We start from the raw sequence: 18,831 nt of genomic DNA, 5'->3' as shown, positions 1-18,831 counted from the left end.
GGAGGAGGGGGAGGTGGAGGAGGAGGAGGAGGAAACCCGTTCCACATCGTGGCCATCCCCAAATCCTGTCGTCTGATCCTGCTCTCAAGTAGGCCCACTTCTCTCAGTCGTCTGTGGCCATAGACCTAATCCACCCGGATCAACTGAGCTGCCTCTTGTCCACTGCCCTGCCTCCAGTCACAGCCGGCTCCCAGACTAGAAGGGAGCAGGTAGGTGCCTAGCGTGCCAAAGGTCAGGGGGCACTCAGTCTCACGGTGATGCAAGTATAGAGTTGGCTCCTGAGAGTGGCTGCCTCCCCACGTTTCGTTTGCCACACCCGAGTTGCCCTGGTGTGCCCACGCTTCATCCTTCACGGCAGCCACGCGAAGTCTTCTAAAGCATCGGTCACTCCCAGTCACCCTCACAGGGCCTGCCCTCGAATTTACTTCAACAAACATCTGATGACAGACCCTGGTTCTCTAGAAGGAGAGGAACCACAGGTCCTACCCTGATGAGCCCCTGTCTGCCCAGACAAAATCCGGACTATTGAGTATGACCTTTGTGCTTCTTCGCAGTGTGGCCGCCTGGGCTGGTCCAGCCTCAGGGCCTGGGGCAGCCACACAAAGCCATACTGCAAGCAGGATCTGTCCTGCACTTCTGGGCCTCCAAGCTTTTCCTTGGGCTGTTCCGGCATCCTGGAATGCCCTCTCCCATGGCTGGCCTATTAAACTGTGACTCATCCTTCAAGGCCCTCATGAATGCCACCTCCTCAGAGTAGCCGTCTGACCCTGCGGAGATCAACCGCTCCCATATCAATACCCCAGCCTCTCTGCCCCTTTGTCTAATACTCCAGGTATTACACACATCTGTCATTCTGCAATCAGCAGTGCACTTATTAAGCACCCACTGTTTGTGAGGAGTGTGCTGGGTGCAGGGGAGCTTGCTCTGTTAACATCTGCATTCTCTGCCCTTAGGAGAACAGCCAGATTAGTGGTGGGGACCACGGCCGCTCACCTCTAAGTCCCCCACAAGGCCAGCACAGGCAGAGGACTGAGCAACATTCCATGACTTTCAGATGCCCCTAAGTCTTCAGCTTTCTGGGGTTACTGTTCCACCACAAGCAAGGTACTACATGTGCCCTCCAGCCCCCGTGGAAAGCCGTCTCCAGGAAGGAAGAATGGCTTTTGTTTCCTGGGGTGCCCAGAGCTCCTTCTCCCAGCACAGGCTGGTCCATTTTGCCCCCCAGTATGGACCCAGGCCTCTCAAATACTTCCAGAGCAACATTTCATGTTGGATGTCTGACACACTCACTGTGGTTTGTCATGGGCCAAACTGGACAGCAGACTGTCATGCTTCCTCCTGGACCATCCAGGTGGGTGGGTCTCTGCTGACTCTTCACTCCTTCTACACGTCAGCTGGTTGGTCAGTCAACACACGTTTTCCTGAGGACACATGCATTCAGAGAAAGCACTGGAACCTCTCCCACATGACTGACGTTCTACCTAAATTGAGCTCCTTCGTGGACCTACCTTCTTTTAAAAGATTTTATTTATTTATTTTAGAGACAGAGAGTGTGTGCACAAGCGGGGTGAGGAGCAGAGGGAGGACAAGCAGATTCCACGCTAAGTGCGCAGAGCCCGACTGCAGGGCTCAGTCCACGATCGTGACGTGAGCTGAAATGAAGAGGTGGACACTAAACCAACTGAGTCACCCAGGCGCCCTGTGGACCTACCTTCTAAGAGAGGAAAGAGCACCTACCTGCTTTTAGCAGCCCCTTCCTCTTGTTCTGTGTCTGGCTGGCCCTTGTCACTGTACTCCCAGACTTTCTGCAGGGCTTAGAGGGCACACAGGCGAACAGGACAATGGCAGAGGGAGCAAAGGTCTCCTTGGAAGGACAGGACCAGACAGAAATGGCCCCCAGTGCTGCTCAGGGAAGCCACATCCCTCCATCCTTCCTCCCTTTGGGCCATCCAAGACTTTCTGTAGAAATTGTCTTGTTGCCAAGACCACCTCAGGGGAAGTGTGCACGCTGCTGAGACGGTCTGAATACATCATCCATCCATCCATCCATCCATTGCCCATCCACGCCACACTGGTTCACAGGGCACCTGCTGTGCTCAGCCAAGGCCGGATCCTGGGGCTGCAGCAGTGAACAAGAGAGGGCACCCACTGGGCCACACACATTGCCTCATCCCTGCTTTCCTTATATGAATATACCTGTAACTCAGCACTTGCTGTGTACAAACTACAAAGACACATTTCTGTTATCTTCTAGCTTGAGGCACACCTGTTTCTTAAATGTGACCTCGACTGGAGCCCAACACAGACACTCTGAAAACCAGGTCCTCTCCACATCCAATTTTATTGGCAAGGATGAGGGTTTGGCTCCCTGCCTCAAAAATTCTATTTGGACTAGGCAGGGGGAAAGAGAAGGAGGGAGACAATAACCTATTGGTCTGGGGCTTCACTAAACTGCTATCATGGTCGCCGGTCCCCTTAGGGGCACCCCCTCTCTGTCCTAAGCCTTATTCCTAGGGCAGCCCCTGGAGTTGGGATTCCCAGGATGAGTCACCAGGTCACCAGGGGCTGTGCTCAGAGCACAAGCTCGACTCTTGCAGCATTTGGAGTTTCCCTGGCTCTCTCCCAGGACAGCCACCCTGATCCTTAGCCTGGGCCAGGAGAAGTGAGTGATGGCCTGGACAAGGGATGCTAGAGGGTCTATCTGTCCGTCCCGCCACTGGTTGGCTGGCTGCTTCCAAGTGGCCCCGTGCCACCTGCCCCACCCCCAGCTCTTTTGGACTGAGAGAGCTCCACTTGTTTGTCTTTCCAAGAGTCATGGTCTTCAGGCTATCGGAAAGGAGACCGCCGTCACAGACTTGGGGTCTCAAGAGCAAGAATTTAGGTGACCCTGCCCACCCAGACTCCAGGCATTGCTTTGGTCTGAAGAGGCCAGGGAGGGTCCAGGTCCAGGACTCCGTCTCACCATTCCAAACTCCCATCCTTCCTGGCTCAGATCCAGGCCCAACCCACAATCATCCCTGGCCTGAGTTGCAAGCCCTGGGGAGGGAAGGAAGTGGCCGACCCCCACAGCCCGCATTCCTCTGTGATGACTATAGTTGTCTGCTCACTGCCCAACCACTCCATCTGGAGGGCAGTTCTCAGGGAGCTCCAGGGGACTCCCCCACAAAGAGGCTTAGGCCTCTCCTACAGAGCAGGGGTCTTCATTAGCTGGGGACATCAGGACCTGAATGGGGTAGGGAGCCAGGAGAGCAGGGTCCAGAGGTTTCCTGGAAGCAGGTCAGAGGGCCACAAGGCCCGCCCTAGATGCTTCTCACTCCATTTCTTCACTCATTCAATAAACACCAAGACCCTCCTTGCGGTTAACCCTGTTCTAGGCCCTAGGCAGGGCAGGGCTGCACCCTCCAGGGGCTCCAAGTCATATAGGAGGAATCCTCCAATAAATAAATTAAGTACATAGAGAGGATGATTTCAGCGATGATAAGAGCTATGAAGACAATAAAACGAGAGGCGACATACACTGAGCGGTACAACTGGGGAGCTCAGCCATTTGAGGGGCCTCCGGATTCCTCAGACTCCACCTGCCCGTGCACAGCCCCCTCACACACTCCCACACCAACCCCCTCTGGGTGGGGGCTGGGGCAGGTGCATTCAGGTGGGGCTTTTCCGGGGCCGGTTTTCCCCAGCTCCTCTTGGAACTTCCAGAGGGCAAATGGCCCGCGACACTGGACGGTCGCCCGTCCCCCGCTGCAGCACGAACCTCAGCGCTCCCGGCGCGGTTCCCGGAAACTCCTCGCTTTCCCTGTGGCCGCCGCGTTTGCAAGAAACCGAAACCCAGGCCCCGCCCCTCGGCGCGGCCCCGCAGTAGCCCGCGTGGGGGCTGGGGCGCGCGCGGGTGGGCCGATCCCGGCTGGGCGGCCGGGCCCGCCCCTCCCCCACCTGCGGACCCCGGCTGGCGGCGGCCGCCCAGCGGCTCAGCACCCGCACGCCTCCCACGGGAGAATTTCGAGTCCAGCGCGAGTCGCCGGGGCTGCGGCGGACTGCCGCGTGCCCCGGGGCGGGGAGGTGGGGGGGGGTCGCAACGCGGCCTTCCCGGGCAGCAGGCTAGAGGTGCCCGCCACCCGGGGCGGGGGGCGAGAAGGAAGGGCAGGGGCATTTACAAAGAGCTCTGCACCCCGAGTGTTGCTAGCTTCGTCACGCGGAAGGGGGGGCGGTGATAACGGCCAGAGAAGAGTTCAGCAGCTTGCCCGAGCTCACACAGCCCCGCGCCGCGGAGCTGGCTGAAAACGCGTAGCCCGCAGCGGGAGGCCGGCAGGGGGAGGAGAAGGAAGTGCCCTGGGCTGCGGGCAGGTGAGCGGCCCGGCACGGGCAGGGCAGCCAGCTGGGGGGGGGGGGGGGGGGGGGGCCCAGGCAGCCCCCCGGGGGGCGCGGGGGGGGGGGGGGGGGGGTGGGGCGGTCCCAGGCAGCCACCCGGGCGGCACGGCTGGGAGGCTTTGCTTTTCTCCGCCCTCCCTCCCTTTCCAGGAAGCGGCCGCTTACCCGGACTCACCCCCAGCCGGGGCCGAGCAGGAATGTGGAAGTTAGCCTGAAAGGCTTGTGCCCCCTCCCCTACACACACACACACACACACACACACACACACACACACTCAGAACAGGTTGGGGCAGCGCGAGCGTGGGTCACCTGGAGGCGAGGGACTCCAGATCAGGACTCGGGTTCCCCAGGGCGAAGTAGGGGTGCTGCTGCCCCCAGGAAAGCCTAGAATTCTGCCAGGGACGCTCTGGGCGAACGATAGTGGGCGCAGGCGGTACTGCAGGACCCATTCGCGTGGGGGGCGGGGAGGATGCTGCTTCCATGCAGAGTCACTGTGGGACGTGGCCGCCAGGCCTGGCCCCAGAGCACCCTCCGCCCCCGGCCCCTGGCCGCACAGGGCGGATGGAGAGCTGAGGCCTCTTTCCTTCCAACCCAGTGTTTATAAGAAATGAAACTGCACAGGGCATCAGCGGCAGCCCACACTGACACCTGCTCCCCCTGCGAGGTTCCGGAACAGTCCACAGCGCTGGAGCGATTCCTGGCCCACTCTTCCACCTCAGGACCCCCTAGCTGCAGTCAGCTGCAGCCTCCCACTCTGTGTTTAGGATTTTTGTAAGAGCACAACGCTTATTCTGCTGTGTCATACAGCATTTTTGCCAGAGTTGTGAGAGGGGAGGGGCTAGTCTTGAGCCAAACCCGGAACTGACCCCGAGCAGGAGTGCGATTCGTATTTGTTGAATGAATTAAGAAATGACTTTCAGGCAGAGTGATGACGGCTGGATTCTTCAAGCTTTTGGATGCTTTCTGATGATTTTATGCCTGACTTGTGCTCGGCACTTCACAGTTTAGGACTGCCTGCCTCCAGGTTTAGAGATGGTGGTTGGAAGGGCTTTTGAACATCTCCCAGAAAGCCCTCCCTTCCCACCTGGAAGGCTAGAAGGCATGCTGTGGGTTCCTCTGCTTTGGGGACCATGGCTTTCTCTCTGGGTAGCCTGCCCCATAGGGACCCAGGGCTCCCCTACTCTAAGAAACCTGGTGAAAGCATGGCTGAGTTCTGCACTTCAGAACTAACTGGAGCCCCACCTCCCCAGAGGGTGAACGTTGTGTTCTCAGAGCCTAAGGGAGGGAGCTACAGGCTGGATTGCTCCTCAGGGAAGAGGCTCCTATAGAGGTGACCCTGCCCCCTGCATCCCTATTATAGAAATCACTTCAAAGGAGGCTCTGCCAGCCTAGAAAACTCCAGGGCCTAATACAGAGAAAATTACCCTTACTAAGTAATGGTATAGATGGGAGGTGTGCTGTGAGACCAGAGCTAACCTCAGCTAACTCCACCTGCGGGTGTGAGGAACCTACTCAGGTAGGTCTCTTGCAGAAAAATGCAGACTTTGTTCTCTAGAAGGTCACCACCCAGGTGATAAGTGCAGAAAAGGCAGCATGAAAGTTAAGTGCCAGGGGTTTCTGAGGAAGGGAAGGAATTTGGTTTGGCAGCTTTGGGGGTACTTCCTAGAGGACCAGGCATTTCCTCTGGGCCTTAGAATGGAGACTGACACTGAAGTGTGTCGGGTGGGAAGAGGAAGGGGGAGAATGGGATTGAGGGGGGGGTGAGTGTTGCCAAACACCAGAGGAAGATAGGGATGAGGAGCAAATGGAAGGAGCAAAGACATGAAGGGAAAAACTGTGTTCAGAGAACAGAAATGTAGTGAGAGGTTTATGCACTACTGTTGTTGTTTTTTTTTTAAGATTTTATTTATTTATTTGACAGAGACACAGCGAGAGAGGGAACACAAGCAGGGGGAGTGGGAGAGGGAGAAGCAGGCTTCCCGCGGAGCAGGGAGCCCGATGCGGGGCTCGATCCCAGGACCCCGGGATCACGACCTGAGCCGAAGGCAGACGCTTAATGCCTGAGCCACCCTGTACTACTGTTAATACATGTCATTTTGCTCATGTTTTACCATTTAGAAAGTCTGATAGTCTAATTTCATCTTCATAATAATTAGGAGAGATGGGCAGACTGTCTCTTTTTTACAGAGAACACAGAGGCCCAGAGAGGGATGGTAACTTGCCTAGGGCCACATAGCAAGTGGCAAAAACACACGAACCCATGCTTTCAGACCCAAATCCTGTATTCTTTCCCCTGCCCTCTAGTTCCTGCCAAGGGTAAGGGAGGTGGGGGAGATCAGGTTGCAATAGGACCCCTGGAATAAGATTGAGCAGCGACTTGAATGTGGGGCTTAAGGAATCTGGGGAAACTCAGAAGCCCCTGGTGGACCTGAATGTTTAGGGGATCAACAGAGTTAGGCAGATCATCCCAGTGCAGAGGTGCCTAGAGGGACCAGCCTGCCAGGGATGGGGGGAGGCCGGAGGGTAGGCTGTGGCAGTAACAGTCTGGTTCTGGTATGTGAAAACATGAGGATGCAGGGAAGACCTGGAGGACCAGGTGAGGCAAAGATAGGAGGATAGGAAAGACTTCAGCTGGGAAGGAGCTGGAATTAGGATGAGAGAAGGCTGGTGGGGGCCGTGTAGAAAGGGGAGGCCAAGAGTTCTGCTTGTGTCTATGTTGAATCTGTGGATAGGGTTGTAGTGGAGGGTCCAGGAGGCCACCAGAGCTTGTGTTTGGAGGCTACTTGTCCCCAGGGGATGGCTGGAATGACAGAAGATGAGTATTTTGAGTCAGAGAGGACTAGAGGGCTGGCCCTGAATTACTAAGAAAAACCTAGGGGAGGCTCTGTTTTGCTTAGCATCATAGGGAATGTGTGATACATTTTAAAATGGATTCAAGAGCTATTACAACAAAAATTTGAAGTACTTAACCAGGGCATAGTTTTATTTCACTGACTGGTAGTGTAGCACCCCCAATCATGATAAGCAGATTCTTACAGGCTTCAAGATAAAATAAGAATCCCTAGACTTAAAAAAAAAAAAAAAAAGTCAAACACCCCTTCAAAGGTCTAAATGGCAATTTCATCAGTAAATTCTAACATTGGGGAATTTCTCCTAAGCAAAAAAATTGATATGGGTAAGATTTAGCTACACAGTGTTGTCTGTATTAGGAAAATATGGAAATAACCTAAATGTCCTACAATAGGAGATTAATTGGTAAGTTTTTATTTATCCTTATTAGAGAATAATATATACCATTATCAATTATATTGTACAAGTACACTTCATGACATGGAAAGATATACAGATACAGATGATTATCTGTGAATTAAAATAAAGTTCTTGTTTTAAGGCACTTTTTACAGGCTCCTACTATTGCCTTTAAAGGGTCATTTTGGTCAATTTCTGAGACCGCATGAGATGCAACCTTCCTTTCCCTGATCTCATTTTGAATTTTCCAGTGGCTATTGAGACAGGACCAGCATCCATTTGCTGCACAGAGAACAGACTTCATAACTCAGGAGCCACTTGCTTTCTGCTCTTCTCGCTCCGAAGGTCTTGATTTCCGTAGTGGGTTCCCACTCCATCTGCCATTTAAAGCACCCCAACCCTTCTCCCCCTTCCTGGGCTTCAGCACCTTCCATTTTTCTTAACAGCCAGCGAGGCTCCTTCCTTGCAGTTCCTCCTGCCTCTTTGCCTCTCTAAGCAAGTGCACCCACCACTCTCTGGCAGACAGCTCTGACCCATTCTTGTAGGTCTCTTGGGAACCAAGCTTCGCGTTAGTCCCAGCATCAGATTCTGGTGCACCAGAATTGGATTAACCCATCCATTTCCTCCGTGGGAGGGAGGCAGTGGAGTGACTGACAGGTGGAATGCTGCATCAGTGTGTCTATTTATAGCCTGCACCATTGCAACTGGGTGCTGAGGCTGTGAAGGGAGAGCTGGGTTGAGGGGAATAACACGACCAGCCCCGCCTGGAGGAGCAATTTACTTCTGAGTCAGCAGCTTTGGGGAAGGTGAAGGAAGGAACCTGCTGGGCCAGAGTTCTGAATGGAAAATGAACACTCAGGCCGGTCTCTAGGAGCACAAGTGGGGCAAGGTCTACGTTAAAGCACAGGGGGTTAAGTAGCTGCCCTTCCCAAGAGACCGGGACCTGGGTTCCACAACTCTTTGGCCACATCCATGGCCTTGGCCATCCCTAAGCAACCTCCCCCTTGCTGCCCAGAACCTCTCTGGGCCCAGCGCTGAGGACCCCAGGCAACACCAACGCTGCTACTAAGGCGCTCCCAGGCAAGGGCCCTGTGAGGCTGTGGAGGTGGCCTAAGGCAGGAGTGCTAGGAGGAACAAGGCTACCCAAGTCCTACCCCAACTCAGCAGTCGGGGCTTCTCTGAAATCCTCTCTTTCCCTAAGATCAGCTGTATGGCAATCCCAAAGGATGTAGAGCCAGAAGAGGGGGAAGTGCTTCTCGGTCATTGTTAGGCTCTGGGCAGGGACCTCGAAAACCGCGCAGCATCTCTGTCCCCAGGTGCGGCACGGTGCTTTACGGACATCATTTCTCTGTCGCTGTAAACCAGCAAGATAGGGCTTCTTATTTTATAGCTGAGGAGACTGAGGTTCCCAGTCCCATGTCAGGTGCACCAACAGAGGCCAGACCGGGATTTCCTCTCCTCCGGCAGCCCCAGGCGGCACCCCAGGCACAGTAGGCTTTCCCTTGCCTTCCCCAAGGCAGGTGAGTGCCCAGAGGTAGATCACCCCTCAACAAGGCGGGGGCGGGGAGTATGAGGGCCCAGACCCTTCCTTTTCGGCACTCCATTAGCAGGCTTGAGGAACCAGGCTAGTTTACGGAGAATCAATCCCGGTATGTTCACTCTGAAGCGGACGGCAGGTGCCCGGGCGACCTCCTCACCTGCGCTCAGAAGACACGCATCCCCGGAGAGGAGGGTGAGAAGATGGCCACAGGACCGAGCAGGCTGGGAGAATGCGGAGTGAGGGGAGTAACTGCGGGCCGGGGGCGTTCGGCTTTCCAGGACAGCTTTCTCCCAGGCTAGCTGGTGCGGGGGTGGAGTGGGAGCGGACGGGGCGGGCCCGCGGTCGCCCCAGGGCGGCGGCGCCGGGCCGGAGGGGGTGGGGAGGAGCAGCCGCCCTGTACTTCCCCTTCGCCGCTAGCTCTACAACAGCCTGATTTCCCCGAAATGATGGGGCGGCACCGACCAATAGGCGCCCTCGCGGCTCTTTAGGAGGCGGGGCCGGGCCTGGGTTGGGGGAATCCCGCTAAGTGTTTAGATTTCTCGCCGGCGCCGCTGCCCCGGCAGAGCGCGCCACTCCTTCGTCGAGGCAGGACGTGCGCCCAAGCCGGGCCGAGCAGAGGCCAGCGGGAGCCGTGCCAAGCCAAGGCCAGCCGTGCCCAACGGCCCCTCGACCCGGGCATCCTCTGCCTTCCCGCCGCTGCCTCCCGGAATTGCGCTCCCAGCGCCGACACCGCTGCCCCAGCCGCGCCGGGACGTTCGGGCGCCGCCGCTGCATCGCGCCCGCTGCGGAGGTGAGCCCGCCTTCGCCGCGGGGGGGACCGGTGGCGTCGAACAAAGGCGCGCGGGGCACCAGGAAGTGGGGGCCGACTCACCCCAGCGGGGAGAGTCGCGGGCGCGCGGCGTTGCCTGGGCCCCCGCGCGGGCTCGGGAGGGCGCTGGAGGAGCGGCAGCGCGGGGAGGGCGGGCCGCGCGGCGTGGACCGCCCACGAGCCGAGGTTGCCGGCGCCCGGCCGCTGTCGCAGATCTCTGTGCGCGGAGCCACCCGGGCCTCTGGGTGGCTCGGTGGGTTTGTCGCGCGCATCCGTGAGCGGTGCCGGGGACTCGAGTGTACGTCCGCGCGTGGGCGCCCCGTGCTCCCCGCGAGGGCTTTCGGCGATCCCAGCTCCGCGCCCAGGCCTTAGGTTTCAGGCTGTATGCGCAGGTGTTGGGGGGCTGGGACTTGCTGCCGGGGATGGCTGGCGGACCTGCCGGGGCTACGGGAAGAGGCGCCACAGGTGTTCCTTCGGCTACTTCGCGGAGGAGGGGAGCCAGGCCGGGAGGGGTACCTTGTCTGGGAGCGGCGTAGAATAGATGGGGGGTGGGGGGTGACGGGTACAGTGCAGGGTGACTGCTTGCTACCGGGGAAGGTGCACAGCTCGTGGTAGTGGCAGCAACTCAAGTACGGGAATTTATTGGCATCAACCAAAAGAAGCCTCTCCCTTCCCAAAAGATTTGAATTTGGGGAGGAAAGTTCTGGTATTAAGATATCTGTGTATTTTATCTGTTTTTCCTGCACATAAATCCTGAAACTATCACTTGCATGCCTGTTTCCTCCCAAGAGTGTTTAGAGGAGTGTGGGGGAAGGGGCTTAAGTGTTTTTGCCCGAGATGATGAAAATATTTGGAGGGCAGTTTTGTAACAGTAAAAGCCCCTTCCCCCATGATTGTAGTACTTGGTACCTGGTGGAAGGCAGAGGAAAGTAACTGAATGACCTTGGCAGGGGGAGGGGAGGGGGGGGTGGTGGGGGGTGGCCAGGGGTGGCCAGCAGGTAGTGCCTAAGGGGCTGCCCTACAGACTCCAAACAGGAGCCTCTGTTTTCTCTTTACAGCCAACATGCCCATCACTCGGATGCGCATGAGACCCTGGCTAGAGATGCAGATTAATTCCAACCAAATCCCAGGGCTGATCTGGATCAATAAAGTGAGTGTAACCTTATGGGTTTTTCTGCCACGATTTTAACACATGTTCTTTGGGGGACCAAAGCTTCAGATGCAGCTCAGAAAGGGAAGTGATGGGGAGGAGGCAGATGGGTTTCCCAGTGGGTCCTGCATGCAGGGAGTATGCAGGGCCCAACCTTGGACCACACTTGGCCAACTTCTGCCTGCCTTCTTCCACATGGACAGGGCACTCTCCTGAGGGCACTGACCGTTTCTAGCAGCAGAACCCTCCGAGCATCTGCAGAGCCAGGGTTCTGATCTCTTCTGAGGGAGACCCATCCAAACACACAGCATCCTACAGGGTTCCAGTCAGACAGGAGACAGGGGAACTGGGCACTACCGGCAAGAAGAATGGCTGGTTCAGCAAGGGACCCAAGAATTCACCTCGCACTGTTGGCCCAGGCCCAGGAAACCTCCTGCTGGTGCACCAAGGGCAGCACAGACCCTGCAGACTTGGAAGTCATAATAATAGCCGTAACGATAGCTCATGCTTGCTGTACACTCCCTACGAGCGAGGGTGACGCTGTGCTAAGCCTGTTACTTACACCGTGTCATTGAATGCTCACAGTAGCCCTGTGAAGTAGATCCTGTTAATATCTCCATTTTCTGATAAGGAAACAGGCACTGAGAGAGTGGCAGGGAGACCACACAAGAAGTGAGAAAGCCAAGACTTGAACCTGAACAGTCGGACTCAAAGATCCAGAGTGTTAACCGCCAATAATAATAACAGTGAGACTTGGTCTTTATATGTGTCACTGCGATTTCTTATTTCACAGAAACCAGTGAGGGACCAGGAGGTATAGTGACAGTGCAGGCGTCGCACAGGTAGTCAGCATCCAGGGCTGGCCCGGGGCTCCCTCAGGCATATGGCCAGGAGCCCCCGTGTAGGAGCCGGCGGCCCCAGGTGTCCTAAGCAGCCCCGTAGAATGGATGGAGTTCTTACCTGCTTGTTGGTGCTGAAAGCCAGAGAGCATCCCAGGGTGCCCTGTATGGGTCCCAGCACCTCTGTAACGGGCAGAGGGAGGTCTTTGCTGAGCTGATGTTGCCATAGCTCCTCAGAACCCGGAGCCCCTTCTGAGAGATCAAGAGCGATGTTGTAGTCTGTTTAAGCCATTCTTAGGATGGGTCAACCCAAGCCAGATGTCAGGGTGAAAAGGGGAAGTCAGCCTTTTCCCAGACCTGGGGGGCTGGGCAGACTCATGCAAAAAGCCTGTGGCCTCTGAGCTGACACAGCCTTATGTGTGTGTGTGTGTGCCATCCAGGAGGAGATGATCTTCCAGATTCCATGGAAGCATGCTGCCAAGCATGGCTGGGACATCAACAAGGATGCCTGTCTGTTCCGAAGCTGGGCCATTCACACAGGTGTGTGCCCTGGTCTCTAGCCCTGGAGGGGCCAGGGAGGAGACAAGGGGAGTCACTTCTGTTAATACAGAGGTTCTTCATTGGGGTTTCTGAGTTCCCTGAGACTGTGTACAGAATTTGGGGGTGAGCAGGGAGCAAACTTGTATTTCTGGGGGAAAGGCCCATCATTTCAGCAAGTTCTTAAAGGAACTTGTGGAGTCAGTATCTTAGAAAGTATGATTTCAGGGAGTTGCTGGCTGGGTGAAAGCTCCCGCTGGCAAGAGCACTTGTGAGCCTGGATACTGAAAGAGACCCAGGCCTTTCATTGTCTTGATGTTCACCAAGGTCCTGGCCCAAGGCCCATCTGGTTAGCAGCCTCCTTTTATCCTTGAGGGTTGGGGCTCTTGGTCCATCTCAGATCAGTCAGCACACCTATCAGTAACTGTTCTTTGATGCCTACTCTTTGTCCACCTTTGTGTTTGGAAATATCAGATAAACCCTAGCCCCTACTTGCTCTCTGGCTACTGACAGCCCAAGCAGGGAGACTGGTCATGGTCTAGCACCAATGCAGCACTTTAGGACATATGGGCCCTCTAGTGCTTCTGGCTGGGCCCTTCAGAAAGGCCTGCTGGATGTGTCTTGAGCCAAGCCCGGGCATTTGAGAAGCCCCAGGGCCGGCAGAGGGTCACCCAGGAATGCCAGTGGTTTGGCCAGTGTGGGTCTCTGGCAGCACGAGAGCTCAGGGCTACTCTTGCCTTCCTCCTCCCAGGCCAGGGGGCAGCTGAGGATCCCCACCCGTGGCCCTGACAGTCGTCTTCCCTCTTTTGCCCACTAGGCCGATACAAAGCAGGGGAAAAGGAGCCAGATCCCAAGACATGGAAGGCCAACTTCCGCTGTGCCATGAACTCCCTGCCAGACATTGAGGAAGTGAAGGACCAGAGCAGGAACAAAGGCAGCTCAGCTGTGCGGGTGTACCGGATGCTCCCGCCCCTCACCAAGAACCAGAGGAAAGGTATCCAAGGGCTCTGGGTCCTTGGGAAACTCCGAGGGAGGGAGGGAAGGAGGGAGGAAGTAAGAAGGGCAGCTGGGGCTGGTGTGCCTGTCCCAAGACTGACAGTCTGTCTGCCTCACAGAGAGGAAGTCCAAGTCCAGCCGAGATGCTAAGAGCAAGGCCAAGAGGAAGGTGAGTGTGGTCCTGAGCTGCTAGTCTTTGGTCACCTGGGAGCCCGGGTGGGCAGGAGAAGAAGTGCCACAGCAAGTGTGGGCCTAAGCTCCTTTCTCCTGCTGCAGTCATGCGGTGACTCCAGTCCCGATACCTTCTCCGATGGACTCAGCAGCTCCACCCTGCCTGATGACCACAGCAGCTACACCGCACAGGGCTATCTAGGGCAGGAGCTGGAGGCTGAGCAGGACCTAACTCCAGGTGAGGTGGGCCGGGTCTGGCAGGAGAGCACACAGGTCACGGGGACGGCTCCTCCTCTTGGGTCTAGGAGGGGGGCCCTGTGCTTGCGGACGGTGGCCCGTTGGAGCAGGCAGCAGGGCCGGGGCGGCTGGGTGTCCTGCAAACCAAGAAAGCCCGCGGTTCTGACCTGTGGTTCCTGCTGTCCTTCAGCACTGTCCCCGTGTGCTGTTACTAGTACTCTCCCTGACTGGCGCATCCCAGTGGAAATTGTGCCCGATAGCACCAGTGACCTGTACAACTTCCAGGTGTCACCCATGCCCTCCACTTCGGAAGGTATGTGCTTTTGGGGCCTGGGAGGGGTTTCCTGAGGGAGCCAAGAGGCTCAGAGCTCCGCCGGGCGCTGATGGAGCTGACTGTGTTGTGCCGGAGAAAAGAGGTTAGGGGCCAGGGGCTGCACTTTGCTCTAAGACTGCTCGTTTTCCTGGCTCCTCTGCAAACGCAGGCTCCGGGGGTGAGGAAGGAAGCAGGGGGGTGGTGGGAAGAGGTGTGGCTCGAGGGTTCGGGAGGCCGAGTCACCAGCACCGTGTCCTGTTCTGGCCTCGCCGGGGCCAGCAGCTGTCTGCTGCGAGGCCGTGGGTGTGCACGCGTGAAGGGCCGGGGTGCCGGTGGTGCAGGAGCTGCAGGGCCGAGCCAACCTCTCTGCTCTCCCCCACCCACAGCCACGACGGATGAGGACGAAGAAGGGAAGTTAACGGAGGACATCATGAAGGTAAAGCCCATTCCTCCCTGGACACTCTTTCGAAGTGGGTGCTGCTTAGGAGAGAGAGATCCACTCAGAGCTGACAGTCAGGGGGCATGGGCAGCTGCTCCTATGACCGGGCTGCTTGCGGGTCCGCCGGATGCCGCACGCACGGTGCCCTCCTCGGCTGCTGGGAGAGACACCATGGAAGTGGGGGCAGGAGCGAGGGCTGCTCTCTGACCGGCTGTCCCGGAGCAAAGCCCCAGGGCCCGAAACGGTGCCGAGTCAGCCGCCAGCCTTGCCGGGTCCCTGGCCTGTGCCCTCTGCCCCAGCATGGCCCAGGCCTGCTGCCCCGCTGGTTAGGGCTGGTTAGGGAGTGCACATCAGGTGTTCATATTCAGCCTTTGGGATCTGTAATCTGACGGTTTTTTTTTTTCCCTTTTTTTATTTTTTAAGCAAATTATTCTCCAGGTTTTTTTTTCCTTTTCTTTTTTTCTTGCTTCACTTTTAAAAGTGAGTATAGAAACGTTTCTGATGTAGTTGTACCCAGGCTCTGTTTCATCAGCATAGAAAACTTGAGACCTAGCCGCAGCTCTTTATCTCGAGCTTTTCTAGACATCTTGACTCATGATGCTAACCGTTGCATTAAGCCACATTCCCAGTCAGTCTGTCCTCCCCCCGCTGAGGGGGAAAGTCTTGGAGGGTAGGTGTGGGAGTGGGAGTCCAGGGCAGAGCCTCCCTCCCCAGGCCCCCGTCGTGACCGCATTCCGCATCTGCATCCATCTGAGAATGTGCAAGGGGCCAAGGGTATGAGGCTGGCAGGGAAGCGTTGGCTTACTGAAGGCAGGGCCAGAGGATGAGTCTGCACTGGAAGTAAGCTGATGGCTTCCTTCCTCCTCTGTCCACAGCTCTTGGAGCAGACAGGGTGGCAGCCGACAAACGTGGATGGGAAGGGGTACCTGCTCAATGAGCCCGGGGCTCAGCCTGCCTCTCTCTACGGAGACTTCAGCTGCAAGGAGGAGCCAGAAGTTGACAGCCCTGGAGGTAGGAAGTTCCCGGAGCCATAGGATTTCTCCGACAAGGGAGAACCTTGCAGGGGGTGGGAAAGGGCTGGGGGACTGGGCCAGGGAGCAGCAGAGGCAAAGCATCTTTCTTAAACCTTCTTGGTACAGACAGCTTGCGAACCAGGTGCTGCTCCCAAGTACTCAGGTTTGCCTAAAGATGAGGGGGCTTAACGTGGTGGCGGGGGGTGGGCAGCAAAGGCGGCTGTGACTGTGGCTTGCCGGGATAGGGCTGAGGGGGCGGGAGAACATACCTGCCTTCACCCTCCATCCTCATACAACCTTCTTCACATCTTCTAGGGTATATTGGACTGATATCTTCAGATCTGAAGAACATGGACACCAGCTGGCTGGACAGCCTGTTGCCCCCAGTCAGGCTGCCCTCCATCCAGGCCATTCCTTGTGCGCCATAGCTGGGCCCCGGCCGCCTTTTACTCCCCTAGGCGAGCAGGACCTGGCATCATGGTAGCTGTGATGTGAAGAAACAGGACTCCTGTGGGCTGCTTAACATGGCAGAGTATGACTCCATTGCTGAGCAGGGATGGGGCCTCCCTCCTTAGGACCGTGACCTCTTGGGGTCTGTCAGGCCAGGGTGTGGGCTCATCTTGCGGGGTAAAGCTGGCCCTGCCTCCTGGGAAGATGGGGTTCTGAGATGGACGTGTCAGGTGGAGGTCTCAGAGAGGAGTCAGCCTCCAGCTTTTCCCTCTAAGCCCAGCTGCCGAGAGGGTCTTGCTGTCACTGAGGTGGCCCAAGGGAACAGACCAGTGACCTCAGAAAAGCACAGCGCCGACCCCAGGGCCGGCTCTGCACTAAGAGACTATTGCACTAAGTGAATCCTGTTCCCAAAGGAACCCCCCCCCCCTTCCCAGCTGAGCCCTGGGGCCTGTTCCAAAGCCAGCGAAATGTGAAGGAAAACGGGGCCCTGCAGGACAGTGCTCCCTCAGCCTCAGAGGAGCTCTGCCCTGCTCGGGCTGAGGGGCTTGGGAAAAAACATGGCACTTTTTCTGGTGGACCTTGCCACTTTTCTGATCAGAGGTGTACACTAATGTCCCCCCAAGCTCTCAGCCTTTGCATTTATTTATATCGTGCCTTGCCCTGCGCCCACCTGCCTGCTCAGGCAGGCCCCGGCAGCCCTCAGCAGGCCCTGGGAGGGAAGTGTGAGCGTCTTGGTGTGATTTTTAAAATTGGAAATGCCATCTAACCACTAAGTCATGTGTGACCACATATGTACATGTGTGTGTAAATATGTACATTTATCTTTTTATAAAAAGTTAATTGTTTATAAAGGGTGTGGCCTTTTATTTAGAGAGAAACTGCAGATGGTTTTACTTTTGATAGAGACATTTTGATGGACTCCTTCTGGGCGTCCTGCCTGAACTTGACTGAGGGGTGCACAGTGACATGCACCTATTGCAGAAGCCTTGTAGTTATGTTCACAGAGAAGATGACAGGAAGAAGGGACAATCCTAGCACAGAGACATGCTCATACAGATGCAGTCACTTGCCCTGGGCTTTATAACCAGGCTGTGAGTTGAACTGGGGCTCTGAGGCCTGTGGAGTGTTAGGTTTTGAGTTCTGAGTAACATGCCATAAACAGAAAGTCCTGCTAAACCCAAATCCAAATGTACTCATGCTACTTCGGAAAGTTAACACTTGGTACAGCACGGTCATGGGCAATCACCACAGACATCAGCCCCAAACTGGTTCCTGAGGCCTGCTGTGCTGGGCATGACCTGTCCAGTTTCTGCAGTGATGGACATGTCCTCTCTCTGTACTGTCCACTATAGAAGGCAGGGACAAAGTCACATGTGCCAACTGAGCAGTTGAAATGTGGCCAGTGCAATGGAGGAGCTGAATTTTTAACTCGTTAAATGCAAATACCCCCATGTGGTCAGTGGCTACCATACTGGACCGTATAGGTAGATACTGGATTGGGGACAGATCTGAGAGGCAGAGGTTGGGGTGGCTGGAGGACACTAGGGATGGACTCGGGCCTATTTACCTGCCCAACCAAGAGTATTTTGCTGTTTTGATGGCCAACTACATTGGTGCTGAATACAAGCCCTGCTGGGTACTATACAACAGGTCTATGCACAAAAGTGTTAGGGAAACCTTGGATGACCTCATATGGAGCAGGTTTCCTTCCTCCATTTCTCTTCAGGGCTCTGGCTGAGCTGAGGCACACCAAATCTCTGTGAGGGAGTATATTTGATCAGAAGGGTGTTTTGAAACCCTCAGGTTGGGAACGGCCACCATATGACAATGTCCTCTTCAGATAAGGCCTAAGCCAAAGGAATGACTGAGGGTGAGAGTTCATGTCTCCCCCACTCCCCGCCCCTGGCCCTCAGGCATAAACAGTAGCCTGCAGTAGTCAGGCCGGCCCAGGGGAATCAGCTGATAGCCCTAGCATCATCTAGGCAGTGAGCTCGTGGCAGTAAGGGGGTTACTCAGGGAAGCCAAGCCCTGTGGACACTTCTCCCCAGTTTTAGTCCCAGAAACTGCTTGGACTTAGATCCCCTCCCTGGGCCCAGCCCTCTGAAAGGATGTGTGGGCCCCTGATGGGGATGGGAAGGCTGAGAGAGAAAATGATGAAAAAGCTAGAAAATGGGCAAGGATCAGTCTGCCATACCCTGCCAAGCTCAGGAAGTTTGGTTGCCTGATTTTGGACATGTCCTGTGAGTAGCAGGTGGCCTCTTGCCAGCTGGGCCTTTTGCTTGTGGATGCCCAGAGAGACCCCAATCTCAAGCCCTGCCCATTAAAAGGTCCACCTGGATTTTTCAAGGGTAGCCTCACCTGGGGGTACAGGGATGGATGAGATGACCTTTCCCAGCTCCTCCAAGGCCCAGCCCTTACTGAGGAGAATTGGATTAAGGTGGCTAGCCTTCTGTGGCTTCTACATGGGGGCTTGGCAAGGTCTTTAAGCGGGTGGCTTCTCTAGCTAAGGATGTCCGAATGTGGCATGAAACCAGGTACAGCGGACTGAGGAGGGATGGGAGGGACTGCTTCTGACTTTTCTGCTCTCCTCTTGTCCTTCAGCCTAACCCCTGACAGTACGCAGCGGGTATGCTGAAGTCCCAGGTAGCTGTGGCAATCTTGCAAGCTCTAATATGTGAAGTTAGCTCATCACTTAAAAGCTATCAAAATGGGAGAGAA

General features: G+C 56.1%; 2 protein-coding genes and 1 long non-coding RNA gene across 5 annotated transcripts in view; 1 reads left to right on the top strand and 2 right to left on the bottom strand.

Annotated features, from left to right (window-relative positions):
* RAD50 (RAD50 double strand break repair protein) overlaps positions 1-4,835 on the bottom strand; it is a 142,160-nt gene extending 137,325 nt beyond the window's left edge. For 2 of the 3 annotated variants that reach the window (XM_073878644.1, XM_073878645.1), the window contains exon 1: positions 4,681-4,835. In XM_073878644.1, coding sequence (XP_073734745.1) covers positions 4,681-4,820 — 140 coding nt within the window. In that variant the 5' untranslated portion in view covers positions 4,821-4,835. Of the gene's footprint in view, positions 1-1,290; positions 1,422-4,680 lie in introns of all 3 variants that reach the window. The other variant, XM_073878647.1, reaches the window with a different exon arrangement.
* A 2,784-nt stretch (positions 4,836-7,619) lies between these two features.
* LOC112815010 (uncharacterized) lies at positions 7,620-9,597 on the bottom strand. The gene is made up of 2 exons (XR_003205911.2): positions 9,318-9,597; positions 7,620-8,974 (listed from the first exon to the last, which is right to left on the bottom strand). It is a non-coding gene; the product is annotated as an uncharacterized lncRNA (long non-coding RNA).
* A 192-nt stretch (positions 9,598-9,789) lies between these two features.
* IRF1 (interferon regulatory factor 1) lies at positions 9,790-16,964 on the top strand. Its single transcript, XM_025860797.2, has 10 exons — positions 9,790-9,950; positions 11,027-11,118; positions 12,398-12,497; positions 13,312-13,488; positions 13,610-13,659; positions 13,767-13,899; positions 14,089-14,211; positions 14,598-14,647; positions 15,526-15,661; positions 15,979-16,964. Exons 2-10 carry the CDS (start codon positions 11,032-11,034, stop codon positions 16,089-16,091), a joined length of 969 nt encoding a protein of 322 aa, XP_025716582.1. The 5' UTR covers positions 9,790-9,950; positions 11,027-11,031; the 3' UTR covers positions 16,092-16,964.
* Positions 16,965-18,831: the final 1,867 nt, after the last annotated feature.

Source organism: Callorhinus ursinus, unplaced genomic scaffold, assembly GCF_003265705.2.
Source record: "Callorhinus ursinus isolate GAN/ISIS: 27379988/994484 unplaced genomic scaffold, GSC_fseal_2.0 scaffold30, whole genome shotgun sequence".
NCBI lineage: Eukaryota > Metazoa > Chordata > Mammalia > Carnivora > Otariidae > Callorhinus > Callorhinus ursinus.
The sequence above is the reverse complement of the archived record's forward strand: the minus strand, read 5'-3'. Positions and strand labels throughout refer to the sequence as shown.

Bases quoted from the DNA above. Each gene is read 5' to 3' on its own strand.
- IRF1 (XM_025860797.2), top strand. From the start codon at position 11,032: ATGCCCATCACTCGGATGCGCATGAGACCCTGGCTAGAGATGCAGATT. The intron at 11,119-12,397 runs GTGAGTGTAACC...TGTGCCATCCAG, and splicing joins GGCTGATCTGGATCAATAAA to GAGGAGATGATCTTCCAGAT. The intron at 13,489-13,609 runs GTATCCAAGGGC...TCTGCCTCACAG, and splicing joins CACCAAGAACCAGAGGAAAG to AGAGGAAGTCCAAGTCCAGC.